Below are 22,856 nucleotides of genomic sequence, written 5' to 3'. Positions count from 1 at the left end.
GGAAGAACAGAATCCGAACAGTGTTTTCTTTGCGAGGTGGGCAGGGGAGGGCGGCACTCAGGTCCCCCAGCCTCTGATGCCTCAGTGCCCCCTTCCTGCAGTCCTCGAGGAGCCAGGGCCCCTGCGGCCTGCTGAAACCTGCATGCTGGAGCCTCGGAGACTTAGAAATGAAAAAGAACTAGCAAGGCGGGTTTTTAAGAGAAGTGCCACACTAGATTCCCATGTTGCTGCAGACGCTGGACTTGTTGACACACATGAAAAGACCATTGATTTGGGCAAGACCGCCTTGTTACCTTAAGTATCCTGTTTTTTCCAGCCAATTTCCTAATTGTCATGACACACACATGGGTTGTAACGGACACCCGGACATTCTAGGTCATTAGTGCTGTCCGTCCATCTTTCTGAGGTGGCTGAAATGCTTTTAGCTCATGACGGTAGCCACTAACCACAGGGGGCTGTCGAAGAGCCGGAAATGTGGCAACGGAGGAACAACTTGTATTTTACTGTTGACCATTTTGCGTGTAAATAGCCATATGTGGCTGGTGGACAGCTCAGTCCTAGGATGTCAGCCCCTCAGAAGGAAATGGTGCATTCCAGGGAGCCTGGGGCATCCGCACAGCCACTTTCGAGGTTCCTGGGCCAGAAGGCAGATGAGCCGGCCCTGTTGCTGCTGTGGTTTTGGCTTCCCAGCCACGGAGGGGAAACACCCAGAATGCCAAATGAAGGGCTCCTGGGAGGCAGGAGGTTAGGTTATGGTCCTTAGTTTTGTTCAAGCATCCTTTTTGTTTAATGCCTTTGGAGAATTGTGTGATTTTTCCTCCTTTTCCTACAGACTTTCCTAGATTCTAGCCTCTCTCTGCAGGCAGCCTTCCCCCCTCCCCAAGCCCTAAGGGCCTGCTTCTCCACTCTGCTAGCTTTGCCCTCTGTTGTTGCTGGGCCAGTGGTCACAGTTTCAGCAGAGGTGAGCCGTGCTGCCACGCGGCCCCATTGCTCATACGAGGCATGTTGCGCAAATCCCCCAGGTTCCAGGCTTTACTTTATCCGTGTTGTTGGGTATGTTGGACATGCACTCGGGCCCAGGCAGAGGTCGGCAGGCTGGCGGCTCCTCCAGGCTGTTTTCGGACTTCCTTGCCTGTCTACATCTGTTTCCTCTTTTTCCTCATCACCACTTCCCTGGGGCCTCTCTCCTTGCTGTGCTTCCTGTCCAGGGTGACCTGGAGGACCTGCCTCCTAGAGCCTGGGAGCGGGTTTCTTCCTTACACTGTGTGTACTAAAGAAAGGCTGAGGCGATAGCCATTTCGAAGGGTCAGATGACATCATCTTCTTGTGTTTGAGAATCAAATACAGACCACCCTTTATTTTTAACTTACACCTCACCCATTCCAGGCCTACTGCGTGGAGCTGTCCTTTGTATAACATTCAGCGCCGCCTCCTCTTACCATTCACCTGAGGGTCTGCCTCAGCCCTGCCACACCAAGTAGATTTTCCTGTAGTGCTGTAAGAGGTTTTAGGTACACGTCGGTTGAATGAATGGATAGAGTTACTCCGCTAACCCTTGATATGACAGAAGTAGAGAACCTATCTCTTATTAAGAGCCGTTTAAAACATAGGAAGAAACAGTGAGCAGAAGAAACAATTGAAGGCAACACGGGAAGTCAGTTTACTGTTAGTTAAACATCTGAAATGCTCAGCTTAATCTTAACACTGCATATAAGTAAGAAAATTCTTCAGTAAATTCAGCAAGCAATAAAAATATACTTTATGTTAGGATCCATTAACGAAGACATCAGGAAGAAGAGAGGGAAAAAAAGAGCTAGATAGAGACAGACAAAATGGACCAAGTTGCAGAGAAAGATGTGCACAGACACAGTTGTGGTCACAACTACCATTTGCTAGGGGCCTATCGGCGATGGGCACTCTAGTGATTGTGACAGCCCCACACCCTCTCTCCTTCTCACTGTTGCTCCTAGTTTTACAGTGAAGAAGTGGAGGAGTGGAGCAGTTAGGTAACAGCCTGTGGTCACACCTCGAGTAAGCACCACACACACACACACACACACACACACACACACTCACACACACTCAGAGACAGCAGAGATCATCACTTATTTCATAATGACTAGAGAAAGGGGTAGGGCTAGCCACCTGACGAATCATGCCAGTGTTGGCTCAAGGCACTGAGAGTGAACTCAACACCATGGGCCTCTGTGGGCACAGAAAGGAGCACGGCCATGGAGTAACATCCTTGGCTGTGAACCTGGAGAACAAGTGGGCCCCGGAGTGTCAAAGACGTCGTATTTTGGTAACCATAGCTATGAACAGGGGCTTCACCTCTGGCATTGGTCCCACGGCCTAGAGGAAATTTAATGGACACCATTCTGGTCCAATGCAGTCAACTCCCTGGTCCTGATTGAGGGAGAGAAGGAAAGGATTGCAGTCTATGCCAACTGCCATCAGCAGACTGCCCTATGACCCGGTTCATATTAGTCCCATTGTCATGTGGGGAAAAGATCACTCTGCTTCCTGTTGTGGGTCTGTGAGCTTGACCCGGGTAGTACAGGATGAGAAAAGGTAGGATTGTTGGCAGATACAAGATTTCTCTTTATTAGGGTCTGACTTTACAGGGAAACTCCTGTCGGTCAACCATGTGGTCTTTGTCCACATCTCCATTCACCTTCCGGCCTCTTGACCAAGAGCCACGGACTCTCCATTCTTAGTTCCTTATTCCTTTTTCTTTTCCAAGACCCGTCTCATCGTCTTAGGTCAAGCATATTCTCTCATTTTGCTGTTCCTTCCATTCCCCAGTCCAGGCTGCACAGCGGAGGTGGCCCAGGGCTTCCCTGAGGATGGGATTCCCCAGCGTGTTGAGGGACCAGGGGTCTCCCCAGGCCTCTTGTGGTGGAAAGTACAAGGAGCCCCATTACCTCTAAGCAGCTTCATCCCTGGAGGGCCTCTTCGTGCCCCCAGATGCAGGGTTGAATGTGGCCCTGTCCTGGAGTGTCCGTCCTTTCTGACTCTTAACTAGTGCACCCTCTGAGGCCTACCCTGGGCCCTGCTGCTGTCAGCCCATGGGGGGGCAGGTCTCGTCATTGAAATCGACACCCAGATTGTCTGAGCTGCCAGCACATCACAGGGCAAAACAGCAAATGGCACAAATCTAGTCCTTCTCCTGGCTGGTTTGTATCCCTTTCCCCCTAGTTCTGTCTGCCCTGGGCCTGACCACTGATCTCCTCCCTCCCAGACACAACACGATGGCCATCTGCATTGCAGTGGACATTCTGGGCTGCACGGGCACTCTGGAGGACCGAGCGGCCACCCTCAACAGGATCATCCAGGTGGCAGTGGAACTGAAAGACTCCATGGGGGACCTCTATTCTTTCTCAGCCATTATGAAAGCCCTGGAAATGCCACAGGTAAATTTCCCCTGGATCAGTGCGCCTTTGTGGTTCTGAAAGTGGGTCTGCAAACCCAGGTTTAGCAAATCACCCACGCTCTTAGTCTCGAAAGGTAGACTACATCAGAGCTAAAGCAGTTCCTAAGTGTTCCAGCTCTGTTTTTAAAAATAGGATCATTGTTGACAGCACTTTCTCCTTGGTGTTACAAGAAGAGCCGTCCTCAAGAGCAATTGGTATTCCTTAACCAATTAGGATGATACGTCTGGCTACCGTGTGTCGTAAAAGAGAGAGACTGTTCCATCTGCGTCACCAGACATTTGGGGAGCTTATCTCTGAGAATCCCCAGAGTGGTTTGTCTCAAAACTATGTTCCTCGGGTCACCTAAAAAAGACGTCTATTAAAAAATTTAGATTTCTAGCCTATCTACCATTATCACCCCCTAATTAGAGTTTCTGAAGTCGGTCACTTTGAATTTATCTGCTTGGATGGGTTTTTAGGATGAGTGTCAAACCTGAAAGCCTGTATTTAAATCAAACGGACTTTATAGAGGAAAGTAGTTCTGTCATCTTGACTGCCCGGAGTCAGCTTCCCATTTCTGTTCTGCCCCGCAAGCCCGAGATGTTTGTAATCTCGCCCTCAGGGCCCTCCAGTCCTATAAACCCAGTCTGCAACCAGTAACACCAAAACCACTGGGCATTTAGCTTGGCTGTTTCCTAACTACAGACTGTCGCTGGAAGCCTGCTAGGCGCTCACGGAAAATCTGCTGCTGCCGCTAGGGAAGACGCCACAGTCACATGTCCTGCAAGTCAGAGCATGTTAGGAGCCTCATTTCCTGGCATTAAAGCAAGGTCACCTTAAAGACAAGCTGAAAAACTTAGGGCCTTCACCAGGAAATTCTGCGGGGAATCAATTCCAATTACAACATCCTGAGAATTTGAAAACTCCTTAGACGCACAGGCATTTTGCACGATCCATGTTCGAAATAAGCAAATACAGCTGTATTTTCATGATACGCTGACTCCTAGAATAACAGGGGTTATAATTTTTCATTCAACCATTTTTAATTTGCATCATATTTATTTCTTCTTATCCAAAACGGCCTCTAATTTTGGAAAGCTGAGGCAACAGGCTAATCTGCGTGCAGCTCTCCAGCCCAGAGTTTCCTCTGAGAGTAGTCAAGAGCAGGTTTGTGGGATCGTGTGCTTGCCATCCATGACCTCGCACTCAGGCGTTAGGGACTTCTGCCCGCGCATCGTAATGCACCTGTGCAGGGGGCTCCCTTGCCTCCCGCAGCCTCAGACTCTTCCCTGCTGGAGCACCTCAGCAGCGAGGGCATGCAGTCCTCCTGGGTATTCCGCAGTGAGCTAGGGCACTGCGGGGGGAGGGCTGTGGCAGACCCGGGGAAGGCTGAGAGGGGAATCACGTCACTCCTGCGTGTCATCATCCTTCTCTTCTTGGCCTCTAGTATCAAGAAAGAGCACCCAGGAGATGGGCCCAGATGAGAGGCCAGGGCTGCTTCGGGAAAGGCAGATGCTTCAGGGAGGGAAAAAGAAGGGACAGTGAGAAGATAGAGGTGCAGGGGGTGGGCGGTCGGGTGGCCAGAGGAAGACAAATCGCCTTCTTTCTGTCCCAGCAGACCTGCTGGTGCCGATCGCTTCTCTCCTTCCGCTGGGAAGACGCAACTCTTAGAGGCCAAGGGAATGAATCTCCTCTCTGTCACTTACCAGCTATAAAACCTGGAGAAAGTTAACTATTCTCTTTTGGTTTCTGATCTGTAAAATGAGGCCAAAATACTGCCTCATAGGGCATTGGAGGGTTAAGTGAAATTCTTCAAATACCCGACACAAAGTTGGCGCTCATTCCCCAAATATTAGGGCCCTTCCTCTTTCTTATTTCATGTGAAAAAAAAAAAAAACAAACTTCAGACACTTGGGCTTGCTGGTTTTATGGTATGAGGGGGTTGTCTGTCTTGGGGCAGACAGAGTCAGTGGCGTATGTCAGCATTGACTGAACTGTTCTAAAAGAACAGAATGAAAAGGAACGAGTAGTGTGGCATCACGTGGTCTGGGCAATCTGTGTGTCTCAGACATTATTACATACAAGGAAATTAAAATGCTACACATTATATTCCTACATGCTTTCATCAGTATAACCTCTGTGGACAGTTGGCAATTACATTTAAAATACATGTAATTCTTTGACCCAGTACATCCTTCTGGAAATTTATCCTACAAATATTTTCACACACATTCACATTTGCAAAATCTTCACAAGATGATTTTTTGATAGAAAAAAATTTGTAAGACTCTTCTCCGTGGGAAACTAGGTAAACTTATCTGTAAAGTGGAACATCATATAAAAGTTTAACAAAATAAGGCTGTTCTACGCTGTTTTATACATACTTGAATGATTTCCAAGCAAAAAACTGAAAAATGTGTGAAGTGTGATATGCCTTTTATTTTAAAGTGGGATATATGTGTGTACGCACAGATACGTGAACACACGCAGGAACCTGATAAGGAGCTGTCCCTGGGCTGGGCCGTTAGAGTACAGAGCGGAGGGGCGGGCACAGGGATTAGCCTTTCTCTATACGCTGCTTTCAACTGCTTGGACTTGATTTTATAAGAACAGCCTCTTCCAAAATGATGACACCTTTCTTTCTTCCAGATCACAAGGTTAGAGAAAATGTGGACTGCCCTGAGGCACCAGTACACCCAAACCGCCATCCTCTATGAGAAACAGCTGAAGCCTTTCAGCAAGATCCTGCATGAAGGCAGAGGTGAGCCGGGGGTCAGTGCGAGTGTGCGTGGTGGCCGCCCCGTGTGCGTCTGTGAGACCGTGAGGTCCTGTCTGCTCTGGTTTGATCGAAGCCTTTAGCAGGACATTTCATGAGATCCAAGTTATCTGTAGGATTGTTGATGGATCATCGAGGCTTTTATCAGATGACAGCGTCATTTCTAGAAGAACTGCAGTTGCTAAAATAGGACATGGGCTACCAGTCACCTCACTCCATGCTTACCTTTCTTAGTTGAGGTGTAACGTATGTAACATTATGTTAGTTGTCGGTGGACGATGTCATGAGTCAGTGTCTGTGTATACTACAAAGTGATCACAATCCAGTTAACATCCACATCATATAGTTATAAAATTTTTCTTTCTTGTGATGAGCTCTCAGGATCCACGCTCTTGGTTACATTCAGGTGTGCAGGGCAGTATCATTAACTGTAGTCACTGTGCTGTACGTTACCTCCCCATGACTTACTCACTTTATACCTGGAAATGTGTATCTTTTGACCCTCTCCACCCATCTTGCCCACCCCTGACCCCCGCCTCAGGCCGCCACCAATCTATTCTCTATATGCGTGAGCTGAGGGGTTTTATTTTTTTAGATTCTGCATACAAGTGAGATCATACAGTATTGCTCTTTTTCTGTGACATATTTCACTTAGCAGAATGCCCTCAAGTCCATTCGTGTTTTCAAACAGCAGGATTTTGTTTATTTTTATGGCTGAATAATATTCCATTGTGTGTGTGTGTATTTAGTTATAAATACTTATAATTATACCACATTATCCATTCCTCCATTGGTGGACACTTTGGTTGTTTCCCTCCCTTGGCTATTGTGAATAATGGAGTGAACATGGGGTGCAGATATTTTTTTTGAGTTAGTATTTTTGTTTTCTTCAGATAAATAGCCAGAAGTGGGCCTGCTAGATAATATGGTAGTTCCATTTTTAATTTTTTGAAGAATCTCCGTACTATTTTCTATAGTGGCTGTACTAATAACTAGCCTGCCAACAGTACTCAAGTGTTCTTTTTTTTCCACATCCTTTCCAGCATTTGCTACTTGTCTTTTTGCTATAGCCTTTCTAGTGGGTGTGAGGTGATAGCTCATTGTGGTTTTGATTTGCATTTCTCTCATGTTGAGCACCTTTCCGTGTACCTCTCAACTATCTGCATCTCCTCCGGCAAAAAGTCTATTCAGATCTTCTGCCTTTTTCATTGGATTTTTTTTTTTCCGTTGACTTGTGTGAGTTCCTTATATATTTTGCAAACAGATGATTTGCAAATATTTTCTCCCATTCAGTAGTTTGCCTTTACATTTTGTTGATGGTTTTCTTTGCTGTACAGACGCTTTTTAGTTTGATGTAGTCCTACTTATTGATTTTTGCTTTTGCTATCTTTGCTTTTGGTGTCAGAAAAAAAAAAATCATCACCAAAACGAATGTTATGGAGCTTCTGCCTATGTTTTCTTCTAGGAGTTCTGTGGTTTTAGGTCTCATATTCAAGTGTTGAATCCATTCTGAGTTGATATTTGTATATGGTGGAAGGTAGTGTCCCATTTTCTTTATTTTACATGTGGCTCTCCAGTTTTCCCAGCATCATTTATTGGAGAGACTGTCCTTTCCCCACTGTATGTTCTTGGCTCCTTTGTCATAAATAAATTGGCCGTAGGTGCATGGGTTTACTTCTGGACTCTATTCTGTTTCATTGATGTGTCTGTTTTTATGCTAATACCATACTGTTTTGATTACTATAGCTTTGGAATCTAGTTTGAAACCAAGGAGCATGATGCCTCTAGCTTTGTTCTTCTTTCTCAAAACCCCTTTGGTTATTCGGGGTCTTCTGTGGCTCCCCCATATTTTAGGATTGTTCTATTTCTGCAAAAAATGCCATTGGAATTTTATAAGGATTGCATTGAATCTGTAGATTGCTGTAGGTAGTATGGACATTTAAACAATATTAACCCTTCCAAACCATGAACACAGAATATCTTTCCATTTGTTTGTGTCTTCTTCAATTTCTCTCATCAGTGTCATATAGTTTTCAGTATATAGGTCTTTCAGCTCCTTGGTTAAATTTATTTCTAGGTATTTTATTCTTTTTCATGTAACTGTAAATGGGATTGTTTTCTTAATTTCTACTTCAGTAGTTCGTTGTTAGTGTATGGACATTCAGCAGACTTTTGTATATTAATTTTGTATTGTGCAACTTGACTGACTTCATCTATTAGTTCTAACGGTTTTTGATGGAGTTTTTGTTTTCTGTATATAATGTCATCTGTAAACAGTAACAGTTTTACTTCTTTCCAATATCTTTTATGTTTTTCTTGCCCATTTGCTCTGTCTAGGACATCCAATACTATATTGAATAAAAGTGGTGAGAGTGGGCACCTCTCACCTGTCTTGACCCTGATCCTAGAAAAAAAAGGTTTCAGCTTTTCAACCTTGAGTATTACCCGTGGGTTTGTCAAATATGACCTTTATTATGTAGAGTTATGTTCCTTCTATACCTACTTTGTTGAGAGTTATCATAAATGGATGTTGAATTTTGTCATATCCTTTTTCTGCATCTGTTGAGTTGATCATATGATTTTTTAAAAAAAGATTTTATTTGAGAGCAAGCGAGCACAGGAGCAGTGGGGAGGGGCAGAGGGAGAGGCAGACTCCCCACTGTGGAGGGAGTCCAATGCAGGGCTCCATCCCAGGAGATCATAACCTGAGCCAACGACAGAGGCTTAACCAACTGAGTCACCCAGGCACCCTGATCGTATGATTTTTTTTTAATTGTTCATTTTGTTAAGGTGGCATATCATATTGGTCGATATGCAGATGTTGACCCATCCCTGCATCCCTGGAATAAATCCTGCTTGATCATAGTATATGATCTTTTTTAATGTATTATTGAATTCAGTTTGCCAGTATTTTGTTGAGGATTTTTGCATCAATGTTCATCAGGGATATTGGCCTGTAATCTTCTTTTCTTTTGGTGTCCCCCTCTGGTTTAGGTAATGGTAGCCTCATAAAATGATTTTGGAAGTGTCCCTTCCTCTTCTGTTTCTTGGAAGAGTTTGAGAAAGATTAGTATTAATTTATGTTTGGTGCAGTTTACCAATGAAGCCATCTGGTCCTGGGCTTTTTTGGTTGGGAGGTTTTTGATTACTGATTCAATATCCTCACTGGTAATAGGTCTGTTCAGATTTCCTATTTCTTTATGATTCAGTCTTGGTAGGTTGCATATTTCTAGGAATGTATTCATTTCTTCCTAGATTGTCCAATCTGTTGGTGTGTAATTGTTCATAGTAGTCTTTCATGAGCCTTTGTTCTCTGCGGTATCAGCGGAAACTTCTCATTTCTGATTTTGTGTCTTTCTTTCTTGGTGACTGTAGCTAAAGGCTTGTCAATTTTGTTTATCTTTTCAAAGAATCAGCTCTTAGGTTCCTTGATATTTTCTTTTGTCTTTTTAGTCTCTTTCATTTATTTCTGCTCTGATCTTTGTTTTCTTCATTCTACTAACTTTGGGCTTTGTTCTTTCTCTAGTTTCTTGAGGTGTAAAATAGCATTTTTTGAGCTTTTCCTTCTTTCTTGAGGTAGGCATTTCTCAGTATGAATTCCTGTCTTAGAACTGCTTTTGCTGCACCCCAGATAAATTTTGGTATGTTTCTCCATTTTCATTACTCTGAAGGTATTTTTGTTTTATTTCTCCTTTGACCCACTGGATATTCAATACCATGTTGTTTAATCTCCATGTATTTGTAAATTTTACAGTTTTCTTCATGTAACTTCCAGTTTCATATCACTGTGGTCAGAAAAAATGATTGATAGGATTTCAGTCTTCTTAAGACTTGTTTTGTGACATACTACATGATCTACCTTGGAGAATGTTCCACATGCACTTAAGAATATGTATTCTGTGGCTCTTGGATGGAATACTCTGTATATATTTGTGAAGCCCATCTGGTCTAACGTGTTGTTAAGGCCAATATTTCCTTACTGATTTTCTGTCTGGATATTCTATCCAGTAAGTAGTGTATTAAAGTCTCCTATTATTATTGTATTGCCTGTTTCTTCCTTTAGGTCTGTTAATATTTGCTTTATATATTTAGGTGCTCCTATGTTGGATACATAAATAATTACAAATGTTATATTCTCTTATATTGCTCCTTTTTTTGCTTCTTACTGCAGTCTTTGTTTTAAAGTCTAGTTTGTCTGATGTAAATATAGCTACTCAAGCTTTCTTTTGGTTTCCACTTGCATGATTATCTTTTTCCATCTCTTCACTTTCAGTCTGTGTGTGTACTTATATCTGAAGTGAATCTCTTATAGGAAGCATAAAGATGGGTCTTTTTTTATCCATTCAGTTACTGTATGTCTTGATTGGAAAATTTAGTCCATTTACATTTAATTGTTGATAGATATGTATTTTTGACATTTCTTTTCATTGTTTTCTGACTATTTTATCTTTCTTCTCTGCTCATTTCTTCTTCTTTTGTTCTCTTTGTGGCTTGATGATTTTCCTTAGTGCTATGCATGGATTCCTTTATCTTTTGTGTATCTACTGAAGGTTTTTGCTTTGTGGTTACCACGAGGCTTACATATAACAACTTCTACCAGTCTATTACTGAAGTTGATACCAACCTAAGTTTGAATGCATTCTAAATCTGCACATTTTTACTCCTTCCCCACAATGTTTTGTTTCTGATGTCACATTTTACATCTTTTTATCTGTATTCCCTAATTATTATAGTTAGTTAGGTTTACCACTTTTGTCTTTTAACCTTCATACTAACTTTATAAGTGATTAATCTACTTTTACTATTTACTTTTACCATTGAGATTTGTATTTTTACATGTTTTGTTACTAATTAATGCCCTTTCTTTTCAGCTTACAGAATTCCCATTAACATTTCTTATATAGCTGGTTTAGTAGTAATGAACCCCTTTGTCTTTTATTTGTTTCGAAAACTATTTCTCCTCCAATTCTGAATGATAGCTGTGCCAGATAGAGTATTCTTGGTTGAAAGTTTTTTTTTTTTTCTTTTAGCACTTTGAATGCATTGTGCCACTTTCTTCTGGCCTCTAGAGTTTCTGCTGAAAAATCTGATAGTCTTATGGGGTTCCCTTGTACATTACAAGTTGTTTTTCTCTTACTGCTTTTTTCCTTTTCTTTAACTTTTAACATTTTAACTATAATATGTCTTGGTGTGGATCTTATTTGTAACTCTCTGGGCTTTCCTGGATCTGGAGGATTTTAGCCATTATTTCATCAAATAAGTTTTCTGCCCCTTTCTCTTTTCTTCTAGGACCCTTATATAATGCAAATGTTAGTTTAAGGGATTTATGGAACATCATCAAGCAGATTATCTTCACTTTTTTCATTCTTTTTTTTTTGCTGCTCTGATTATATGAGTTCCATTATCTTGTCTTTGAGTTCACCAATCCTTTCTTCTGCTTCATATAGTCTGTTGAACCCCTCTACTATAATTTTCAGTTCAGTTGTCTTCTTTAGCTCTGTGACTTCTTTTTGGTAGTCTTATATTTTCTCTCAAAGTTCTTGCTGTGTTTATCCTTTCCCAAATTCAGTGAGCATCTTTATGACCATTATTTTGAACTCTTTATCAGGTAAGCTACCTGTTGCCATTTCATTAAAGATTTTTCTGAGGTTTTTTCTTATTCTTTCATATGGAACATATTCCTGTTTCTTCATTTTGCTTGACTCTTTGTGCTGGTTACTGTGCATTAGCTAAAACAGCCACCTCTCCCAGGCTTGAAGAAGTGGCCTCACGTAGGAGATGAACATTATCATTTAACGCTGATCTAGTTCTTGGTTGTCTCTCTAACCTTTGTGATTGTCTAAGCAGTCTTTTATTTTTAATGGCTCCCAGGAGTTGAGGATATGCCAAGACCTGTCAATGTCCCAAAAGGGAGGGTCTCAGCACCTAGATTCAGGCCAGTTGGAAACCAGACCCTCAAGGATCAGTTTTTTAAATTATGCAAATATATATAGTCTTGTGGGAATGCAAGCATAAGCCCCACTGGCCACCACAGCCAGGTGATGTGGAGGTGTCCCACGGGAGGCAGTGACACCAAAAAAAAAAAAAAAAAATTCAAACAAGTCTATTAGCTAGTATCAGGAAGCTGTAGCAAGGCAGACGGAGAGTGCAAGGATGGTGTTCACCAGCCTACACTACCTAAGAGCATCTCTATAGGCCCCTAGTTGTGTGCCAAATGTGAAGCCTGCCTCTCGGGCTCAAGCAAATAGGCCTCTTTTATAGAAAGACTGGGGGTGTGTTTGTCTGCTGTCTGTGCAGTGCCCTAAGGGTGCCTGCCTAGAGATATGTTTCCAATTGTTACACAGGATTTGCAGTTCCTCTTGCCTTCACAGCCAGGTTATCAGGGGTGTATCATGGGGAGCACCTGCAAAAACTGAGGCACCAAATGTGTATAAAAGCTCCCCTCTGGAGATACTGGCACTATGGAATTTGGCAGAGGGAGCATATAGATGGCGCCTGCAGGAAGAAAGAAAATGATGGCACCTGCTGGCTAGAATAAGGCAAAGAGCATGAAGATGTGTGCTAAGTTAGTTAGCCTGCCCCTCAGACCAATACTTCAAGATTCGCAAATGAGCGCCTCTTAATCCGCTGCCTCCGTGCTGTGCCTGGTGCAGGTGAGTCTGAGCACACAAGCCCTTTAAGAGCTCTCTCTCACTTCGTTACAGCCTGTGGGTCTAGTGGACCTGAGCAGGGTTCATTTTCAAAGCTAGATGTTTTAGGGGCTCAGCTCTTAGGTGCAGTTCTTAAAAGTTGGGGTGGCCAATGTGGGGTTCAAACCCTTTGTCCCTCAGGGAGAAAGCTCCAGGTTTTGAGTTCTCTCCCAGTTGTGCCAAGATTGAGGTTTATGGAGAGATTGGGTCCTGGCCTCTCCTACCTGCTTTGGTGTGGACCTTGTTTACCTGATACTAGGAGTTGCTCAGTTTTTAGGTTTTTTTCAGAGGAAGTTCGATATTTAGCTGCAGATTCAGTGTGTCCACTGGAGGAGGTGAGCACAGTCTCTTCCTACGTCACCATCTTGAATTGGTACTCTCTTTGCTTAACTTTGGGAAAAAAAAATACAACATGGAAAACTTTACCCCGTTTTTCAGAGTCTATGTGTGTTCCCCCCAACAAAATATCAGTCCCACTACTGATGCCTCTTGTGACCCTGATGGAGCGCCAGGCTGTCACTTTTGAAGGAACTGACATGTGGGAAAAAAATGACGAAAGCTGTGAGATTATGCTGAACCACTTGGCCACAGCCCGGCTCATGGCAGAAACTGCAGACAGCTACCGGATGAATGCTGAGAGGATCCTGGAAGGTAAGAGTGGTTTTCTGTAAGCCACTCTACTCTGCATAATAATTAGAATGAAGGAACAAAAGGGCATGAATGCTCTCAGTTAGGAAAAGACAAAGTAGGAAAGATTAAGGCATGGAATTCCCTTTCTTTTTTTTTTTTTTAAATATTCTTTTTTTTTTTTTTTTTAATTTTATTTATTTATGCTACAGAGATAGAGACAGCCAGCGAGAGAGGGAACACAAGCAGGGGGAGTGGGAGAGGAAGAAGCAGGCTCATAGCGGAGGAGCCTGATGTGGGGCTCGATCCCATAACGCCGGGATCACGCCCTGAGCCGAAGGCAGACGCTTAACCGCCGTGCCACCCAGGCGCCCCGGAATTCCCTTTCTTATGATTGATCATTACTTCCTTAGTCCCTAAGTGACTTAAGAATCCTGTTTCTCCTTTTCCATGTGTGCTGTTGTGTCAGTGACATAGAATAAACTGAGAGAAAGGGTCAAGAAGGAATTGGTCAGTTTTCCTACCATTAGTACTTCTGATTGGAGCTATGTGAAGGTGGGCCAACATGAGGAGTTAGAGTTCTAGGTGACTTCATTTATCTGCATTCCTATTTCTTCCTACATCGGGAGGTGAGCTTCCCGGTTTTTAGCATCAGAGGGTCCGGCACAGGCATTATGGAGAGAGCTTGGAGAAAAGTATAAACCATGAGTATTTAGGTTTGGATTAATGTAAAGTGTGTCTTAAGGAATGACCAACTAGGCTGAAGGAGGTGGACGTAGGTGGGAAGGCCTTCCATGTAGGACTCTGGCTGAGGAAGAGCCTGTGTAGGGTTTTAAACATGGGACAGTGTCATGAGATGGTCAGATTTGTGTTTTAAATTTGGCATCTGCTTGTGGGAGGGCTGAAGGCTTGTAGGCAAAAAGATCATTTAGGAAGCACGATTAGAAGGAGGGCTTTACCCAAGGGTGGTTATCAGGAATGATTATGTTCTCTTCACTCTATTTTTTAAATTCTTCAGGGGCCCCAAGTTTCACCCATAAGGTCAAGAAAGAACTACATAGGGCAGGAGGGGCCTATTTATTTCATCCTAAAACAAAAGTTGTTGCTCCAGAACCAGAATTTGGCACTAAACAGTTCACACTCTATCTGCTGTAGGGTTAAGAACTACATACCTCTTTCGAAAGTTCTCTAGGGTTGGCAGCTTAGGATTCAGAAAAGCACCTAATTCAATTCACCAGATATTAGAGTGTCTGCTTATACAAAGCTAATAACTATATTATGTTGGATGTTGCCTAAGCCAATATATTAGGAGGGGTTTTGAGAAAAGGGCTTTAAGCTGCTCTATAGCAAATCCCTTTAAAGGTATCTAATGGCATTTCTCAGTTAATCCTGCTACAGGTTTATGTAGCAAGTTTCCATTGCTGCAAGTAACTATGAACCAGTAATGGCAGAGATTTGCTCACCAACATCCACCCAGCCCAAGGCAGGGACTCAAAGCATGTTAACTGAATGATTGGAAGTCATCGTCTGGCCTCTGGTACGTTATCTGTCAGAGATATTCTGGCATCACAGGGAAGGATGGACTAGAAGGCTTCTATTATTTTCTTCACAAAGATCCTATAAATCTAGATGGTAGAAATATATTTAAGGACAGAGCAGATTAATCCAGCAGGAACCAAGGATGAGAACCACGTGCCTATTTGACACTTTGGCTAGAAGTTTCTACTTCTCAAATAAATAGTTGAGTATCCTTGGCTTTAAGTAGACAGATCTTCTCTTATGTAACAGAAGAGAGTCACGAAACAGATCACACATATGGCTGTCCATATATTTTTGAGAAAGGTGCCAATGTAATTCATTGGATACAGTCTTTCAACAAATGGTACTGGAACTACTGAATATGCTATGCAAAAGACAAAATGAATCCTGACCCTTACCTCATACTATACACACTAATCAATACAAAATGGATCATAGGTCCAAATGTAAGAGCTTAAGTGTAAAGCTCCTATAAGATAACATAGGGGAAATTCATTGTGCCCTTGGATTAGGAAAGCTGTTTTAGGACACAAAAAGCATGAATCATAAGAAAAAATTTTGATAAAATTTTAAATTTTGCTCTTCAAAAGACACCATTAAGAAAGTGAAAAGGCAAACCACAGACTAGAAGAAAATATCTGCTAAACATTTACCTGATAAAGAATTCTTACAACTCAATGAGAAGACAAACAATATTTGAATAGACAGTACACCAGAGAAGATCTGCAAATTACAAATAACTACATGGAAAGATGTTTAAAGCATTAGTCATTAGGGAAATGTAAATTTAAACCACAATGAGACAATACCACATACTGTCTAGAATGGTTACAATTTAAAAAGAATGGTAATACTGAGGCACCTGGGGGCTCAGCTGGTTAAGCATCTTACTCTTCATTTCAGCTCAGGTCTTGATCTCAGGGTCATGAATTCAGGCCCTATGTTGGGCTCCACACTAGACATGGAGCCTACTTTAAAAAAAAAAAAATACTAAGATTTGGCAGCTTATGGAGAAACTGGAGCTGGTGACAATATAAAATGGTTCAACCATTTTGGAAGAGTTTGACAGTTTCTTTGAAATAAATATATTTACCATATGACCCAGTAATTCCTAGAGAAATGAAAACACATGTCCACACGCAGACTTACATACAGATGTTTACAACATTATTCGTAACAGCCAGAAACTAGAAACAACCCTAATGTCCATCTGTTGGTGAATGGATAAACAAAATGTGGAATGTCCGTATAACTGAATGCACTCAGCAATAAGGAATGAATTGCTAACCTGCAACAATATGGAATAGTTTCAAAAACATGGTGCTAAATAAAAGAAACCAGACATAAAGTCCACATTGTATGATTCGCATTGTATGATTCCATTTATATCAAGTTTCTAGAAAAGGCAAAACAATAGCAACATAAAGCAAAGAGGTACTAGGTAACTTTCTAGGGTGATGGAAATGTTCTAAAACTGGTGGTGATGGAGGTTTAACTTGTATAGGCTTACTATTATATATCATACTGCAGCTAAAATAGGTGAGTCATGACACACAAATTATACATCAATAAAGCCGTAAAAACAAAAGGTACTTTGAACACTCCTTCCCACAGTGGCTTGTGCACACGAATTTTATTCTATCATGTTTCAGTGAGTTTACTTGGTATTCCTTCTCCAAGGGTGTTCAGGTCCTTGAGGACGGGGCTCTGCCCTTTTCTTATATAAAGCAGAGCCTATATTTTTCTTTGGGGGCATTTTTAAAGTTCTGATATAAGATGAAGTTCATTTTGATCCGACTTTAGGCAAGTAGGTTTTCAGTCTATTGTCGACATTACCTTTGAAAACTGAAGTAACTGTTCTGTTTTTATTAGGTTTTCAACCAGATGAAGAAATGAGTGAAATCTTCAAGACTGAATTTCAAATGCGATTGCTATGGGGCAGTAAAGGGGCACAAGTGAATCAGACAGACAGATATGAGAAATTCAACCAGATTTTAACTGCCCTCTCACGTAAATTGGAGCCTCCTCCTGTAAAGCAGGCAGAGCTTTGATAACTCTCCAGAGAAACTTAGGATATTAATTGAAGCTTCTCCAGTTTCTTCTTTGGGAAGGCTTATCATTTGATAAAGTAATGTGCAAATCTGACTGTGTACAAGCTTTTAGTATCCACAGGATATTAAACATGTAAATTGCACAGAGCACACTTATTTATGAATTGTTTAAAATTACTACTGATTTTAAAATGAAGATAATTTATTATGAAGGTAACTATTGCTAATGTTGATCAGCAAATTTAAGAGAAGACCTAGCTATGTTGGCGGGTTGCTTTCTTTTTCTGAGGTATTTGACCATTTTAGTCTATATTCCTTGTCAGATAAGTGTAAATAGGAAAGACTTTAAAAGCATGAAACATTATGGAAGGTATCAGTTGTATGATATTCTTTAAATATGAGAAATGTAAATAGTCATATGAAAATATATCTTTTTGTGAAATGATTGTATCTGGTCTCTTTAATATTTAATAATTTGTCATAGTACAGTAATTATACCTCCTACCTTCCTGGGGTATCCTCTTCCCTAGATACTATATCCTAATAATAAACCAAAATTAAAGAGAGTGATATGGGAGACAGAGTGAATAGTGAGACAAGGTAGCCCTGGCTCCAGAAGACCTAGGTTCATAGTCAAGCTGTGGTGCTTGCTGGCAGTTGGACTTTGGTCAAATTAACCCCATCATATTGTGTGCAGCACAGCACCTGATATAAAGTGAGTACCCAGATGCTAGTATACTTCATGACATCACTTCATGCATTTGAAAATAACCAACTGCTGAGCTTCCAATTCAAGATGGCGAAGCAGGAAAACCCTGAACTCATTTCTTCCATAGATACGCCAAATCTATACCTATTTATAAAGCATTTCCTCCTAAAGAAGTGAGGGCTGACTGAATAGCTTCTGCACAACAAAAGATAGAACAGAAAGAGGGATGGTGACACAGTAACAAAGGGAACCCCCTACTCCCAAAGCTGCAAACTACAGTGGGGAGGGATGGGGCTGAAGGACCATGGGCAGATAAGTTTGTCCTGGGGTACAGAAAAGCCATGGTTTAAAACAGCAAGTAGAACATAAAGGAACCAGCCCTAGAACCCTGCCAAATAGTGGGGGAGCTGCTAGAACTCTAGAAGGTCAGAGGGACTGGTGAACACCACGGATTATGTTTCCACCTTCACCTTGACAGTGCAGATAGAGCATGGTCCTGGCTCTGTAGCTGGCCTGCCACCTCAGTGAGCCCCAGGCCTCTACCCACACCAGCCCCAAATACCCTGGGGTGCAGAAAAAAGCTGCAGTTTAAAAGAGCAACTAGAATATAAAAGGTCCAGCCCTCAAACTCCACCGAAACGCAGAGAGCTGCTGTAATGCTTTCTGGTCAGAGGGGCTGGTGACACTGTTTACACTCTCCCTCCACTTTTATTATAAGTGTGGAAAGGAGCAGTCTACTGCTTCCACAAGCCCCTGCCTCTAGCCCACACCAGCCCAAGCCATCCCACCAGAGTGGCCTCAGTGTGCCACGTACTGGACACCCCTGGTCAGCACCCCTATAGCTCCAGCTGTGTCACCAAGGTAACACAGGCACAAAGCACCCCAGAACATTCCAGGCCCATGCCACTTTTGCTCCAAACGACTTGCTAGGGCAGAATGTTCCAGGACATCCTAGCTCATGCCCCTTATGGCTCAGGGTGCCCCCTGTGTGAAATGACTTAGGACACTGGACTGCACCCCACTTTGGCTCAGTCACCCCACCAGAGTGCCTCCTTTGCAGAACACCCTGGGACACCCAAGCTTATAGCCACTTTAGTTTCAGCTGCCCTGGCAGGGCTCCCTCTGCACAGAGTACCCTGGAACTCAGGCTTGCACTAATTTCAGCTTCAGCTATCCTGCCAGGTGCCCTCTGCACAGAAAACCCTGGGACCACCCTGGCCCACACGCACTTCAGCTCTGGCCATGGCACCAGGGCAGCCCTAGCAGAGAATGCCCAGGACCCCTAGCCCATGCCAGCCACAGCTCCAGCCAACAAAAATCACCAGGCACACACAGTTTACACAGGGGACAACCATACACAAGACATTCCTTCAAATTTAGGAGATATAGCTGTTCCACCTAATGCACAGAAAGTCAACCAAAATGAGACAGAGGAATATGCTCCAAACAAAAGAACAAGACAAAACCTTGGAAAAAGAACTAAATGAAACAGAGATAAGCAATATGCCTGATAAAGAGTTCAAAGTGATGGTCATAAAGATGCTCACTGGACTGGATAGAAAAGTGGAGGGATTCAGTGAGGATTTTAACAAAGAGACAAATATTAAAAAAGAGAGTTGGAGAATACAATAACTGAAATGAAAACTACACTAGAGGGAATCAACAAGAGATTAGAGAATGCACAAGAATGGATCAGCAATGTGGAAGGCAAGTAGTAGAAAGCACCCAAGCTAACAGCAAAAATAAGAAAGAAAAAAAGAAAATGAAAAAACAATCAGGATAGATTATGGGATCTCTCGGACAACATCAGATAAGCAAGTATTCTCATTATGAGAGTCCCAGAGGAGAAGACAGAAAGGGGAAGAACACTTAAAATAACTGAAAACCTCCCTAACCTGGGGAAGGAAATACACATCCAAGTCCAGGAAGCAAAGAAAATTCTAAACAAGATAGGCCCAAGAAGGTCCACATCATGAAACATAATAATTAACATGTCAAAGATTAAAGATAGATAATTCTACAAGCAGTGAGAAGCAAATAGTAACATACAAGGGAAACCCCATAAGTCCATCAGTTGATTTCTCATCAGAAACTTTGCAGGCCAGAGAGGAGTGGCAGGATACATTCAAAGTGCTGAAGGGAAAAGAGCTACAATCAGGAATACTCTGCCCAGCAAGGTTATCATTCAGAATTGGAGGACAAAGAGTTTCCCAGACAAAAGTTAAAGGAGTTCACCACCACTAAACCAGCCTTATGAGAAATGTTAAAGAGAGACCTCTTTAAGTGGTAAAGAAAAGGCCATAATGAGAAATTATGAAAAGAAAAAAATGACATGAGTAAAAGCAAACATACAGTAAGGTAGTAATCACTTACAAAACTAGTATGAAGGTTCAAAGACAAAAGCAGTAAAACCAACTATATCTAAACAGTTGAGAGGAACTCATGAAATAAAAATATGTAAAATATAACAACATATACATAAAACGTGGAGGAGAGGAGTAAAAATGAAGTTCTCTTACAATGTGTTCAAATTTAAGTGACCATAAACTTAAATATACGACGGCTATTTACTTAGGATGTTACATACAAATGGAAATCACAAACCAAAAACGTATGATACACAAGAAATAAAGTGAAAGGCCAAAAATAACACTAAAGAAAGTCATCAATCACAAGAAAGCAAGAGAACTACAAAAATCAGAAAATAAAATGGCATTAAGTACATACCTATCAATAATTACTTTAAATGTAAATTATCTAAATGCTCCAATCAAAATAACTGACTGTTACCTTTTCCTCTAGCTGGTTAAGTATGAGTTTTCTAGGCTTACTTTCTAGGCTTTTGAGTTTGCAAAGGAGATACTTTCTAGTTTATCATTACCCCTCTCATTCTTTTTCTATTGTAAAAAATTTGAAATACAAGATTTTAAAATAACACATTTCAATCACTCTGCCACAAACTGCAAACACAACAATTTGCTTTTTCTTCCTGTTTTCTAAATGATTTGGGGATCATACAGAATATCCAACTTTTTTGAAACAAGTTACAAAAATTTCTCCACAATGTTAAATAGCCTTTGAAAAAATACAATTTATTGGTTACATATGTTACACTGTAACTTAACCACTTTTCCTTCCATCGTAAATATGCCTACTAGAACTAAGTATGAGCCTCTCATTATGGTCTATTTATTACAAGGGAAATATTAGTTTTAAATTCTGGGTCTCTGTATTTCCATTAATGTGACCTAGGATCATGAGTACCTTTCCCATTTTTTAATTTTTTTTAAACATTTTTTAGTTGCCTCATGCTCTGTGTTTTTCTTTTTTTATTATTCATAATATTTGTATGTTATTCACCATACAGTGCATCCCTGGTTTTTGATGTAAAGTTCGATGATTCATTAGTTGCGTATAACACCCAGTACACCATGCAATACATGCCCTCCTTACTACCCATCACCAGCCTATCCCATTCCCCTACCCCCCTCCCCTCTCAGCCATCACATTACTATTTTTTATTTGCTTAAAAATAAAAAAAGTACAGTTCTACTTCTGGCAATGTGGTGATTTAGCCCTTTCATTAAAACTAAATCATTAAATTTTAATAAACTTACCTTTTAATGCACTGTTAAACTTGACAGAATGAAAGGAAAATCCCCAAGAAATAATCCTACCCACCCCACCTACCAAAAGAATCAGCAAATATAAACTCTATAAGAGAACTTAAAAACCTGGGTGGCCCCCTACAGCAAATACTGACATCACCTCAGTGAATGGGAGAAGGTGTCTTAGGTGAGCCAAACATGAAATATCTCTATTAAGTAGGGACCCTTAAAGGGTCCCTGTTGTTAGACTGGGGGGAAAAATCCATCTGCCAGCAAAGAGAGGTTACCAAGAAATAGGCCCATCTTTTATGCACAGCTACAAGAAAAGTACTGTAATGATAACGGTCTTTGGTGAGGATTTCCAACTATAAGCCTATCCTCAAACAGATCTAAAGTAAAAACCCAAAACCAAACTGATTTACAATGGCCCTAAGTTGCTGGCATCCCTGGGGCCTAGCAGATAAACCCATCCTCTGAGGAGGAAAGCATCCAGTATTCATACTGATAAAATAAATTTAGGGGCGCCTGGATGGCACAGCAGTTAGGCGTCTGCCTTCGGCTCAGGGCGTGATCCCGGCGTTATGGGATCGAGCCCCACATCAGGCTCCTCTGCTATGAGCCTGCTTCTTCCTCTCCCACTCCCCCTGCTTGTGTTCCCTCTCTCTCTGGCTGTCTCTGTCTCTGTCGAATAAATAAATAAAATCTTTAAAAAAAATAAATTTAAAAATGAAAAATGTTTAAAACTAAATATCTATTTATATATGAATATATATAAAATCAAGCAGAAGCAATGCTATCATGAATAAAATGCTGGGGGGAAAAAGACATAGAACCCCAAAGCCTTCAGATACTAGAATTATATTTTGAATACAAAGCAATCATATATGGTTGTGTATAAAGAAAAAATGAAAACAGGAAATGAGTATTAAAAAATGATCACATTTTAAGAGAAACAGTAGATCCTTTAGAAATGTATAATAAACTAAAAACTCAATGGATGCTAATGTTAAACAGAAGATTAGATCTTGGGGCACCTGGGTAGTTCAGTCAGTTAAGGATCTGACTCTTGATTTCAGCTCAGGTCATGATCTCAGGGTCATGGGATCGAGCCCTGAGTCAGGCTCCACACTGGCTATGGATCCTGCTTGGGATTCTCTCTCTTGCTCTCCCTTTGCCCCTCACATCCCCAACCATGGTCTCTCTCTCTCGTGCTCTCTCTCTCCAAATAAATAACAAACAACAGCAACAAAAACCCAGAAGATTAGATCCAACTGAAGCTTTAATGGACTCTGAAGACCATGCCCAGAATACACAGAGACAAGAAGAAAAGTAGCAGACAGACACGAAAAAGATTTAAAGGACCACAGAATGACCCAAAGCATCTCATCAGAGCTCCAGAAGGAAAGAAAGTGGGGTGCGGAGGAAGCAATTCATCCAGGAGAAA

At 41.6% G+C, this 22,856-nt stretch overlaps 1 protein-coding gene across 5 annotated transcripts in view; it reads left to right on the top strand.

The window, feature by feature from the left end:
• BCAR3 (BCAR3 adaptor protein, NSP family member) overlaps positions 1-17,537 on the top strand; it is a 201,155-nt gene extending 183,618 nt beyond the window's left edge. For 4 of the 5 annotated variants that reach the window (XM_034653929.1, XM_002917933.4, XM_034653931.1 and 1 more), the window contains 4 exons: positions 3,242-3,413; positions 6,063-6,174; positions 13,317-13,529; positions 16,917-17,537. In XM_034653929.1, coding sequence (XP_034509820.1) covers positions 3,242-3,413; positions 6,063-6,174; positions 13,317-13,529; positions 16,917-17,095 — 676 coding nt within the window. In that variant the 3' untranslated portion in view covers positions 17,096-17,537. The remainder of the gene's footprint in view (positions 1-3,241; positions 3,414-6,062; positions 6,175-13,316; positions 13,530-16,916) is intronic. The other variant, XM_034653930.1, reaches the window with a different exon arrangement.
• Positions 17,538-22,856: the final 5,319 nt, after the last annotated feature.

Source organism: Ailuropoda melanoleuca, chromosome 2, assembly GCF_002007445.2.
Source record: "Ailuropoda melanoleuca isolate Jingjing chromosome 2, ASM200744v2, whole genome shotgun sequence".
Lineage (NCBI taxonomy): Eukaryota > Metazoa > Chordata > Mammalia > Carnivora > Ursidae > Ailuropoda > Ailuropoda melanoleuca.
This window is presented reverse-complemented; position numbering and strand designations above follow the sequence as displayed.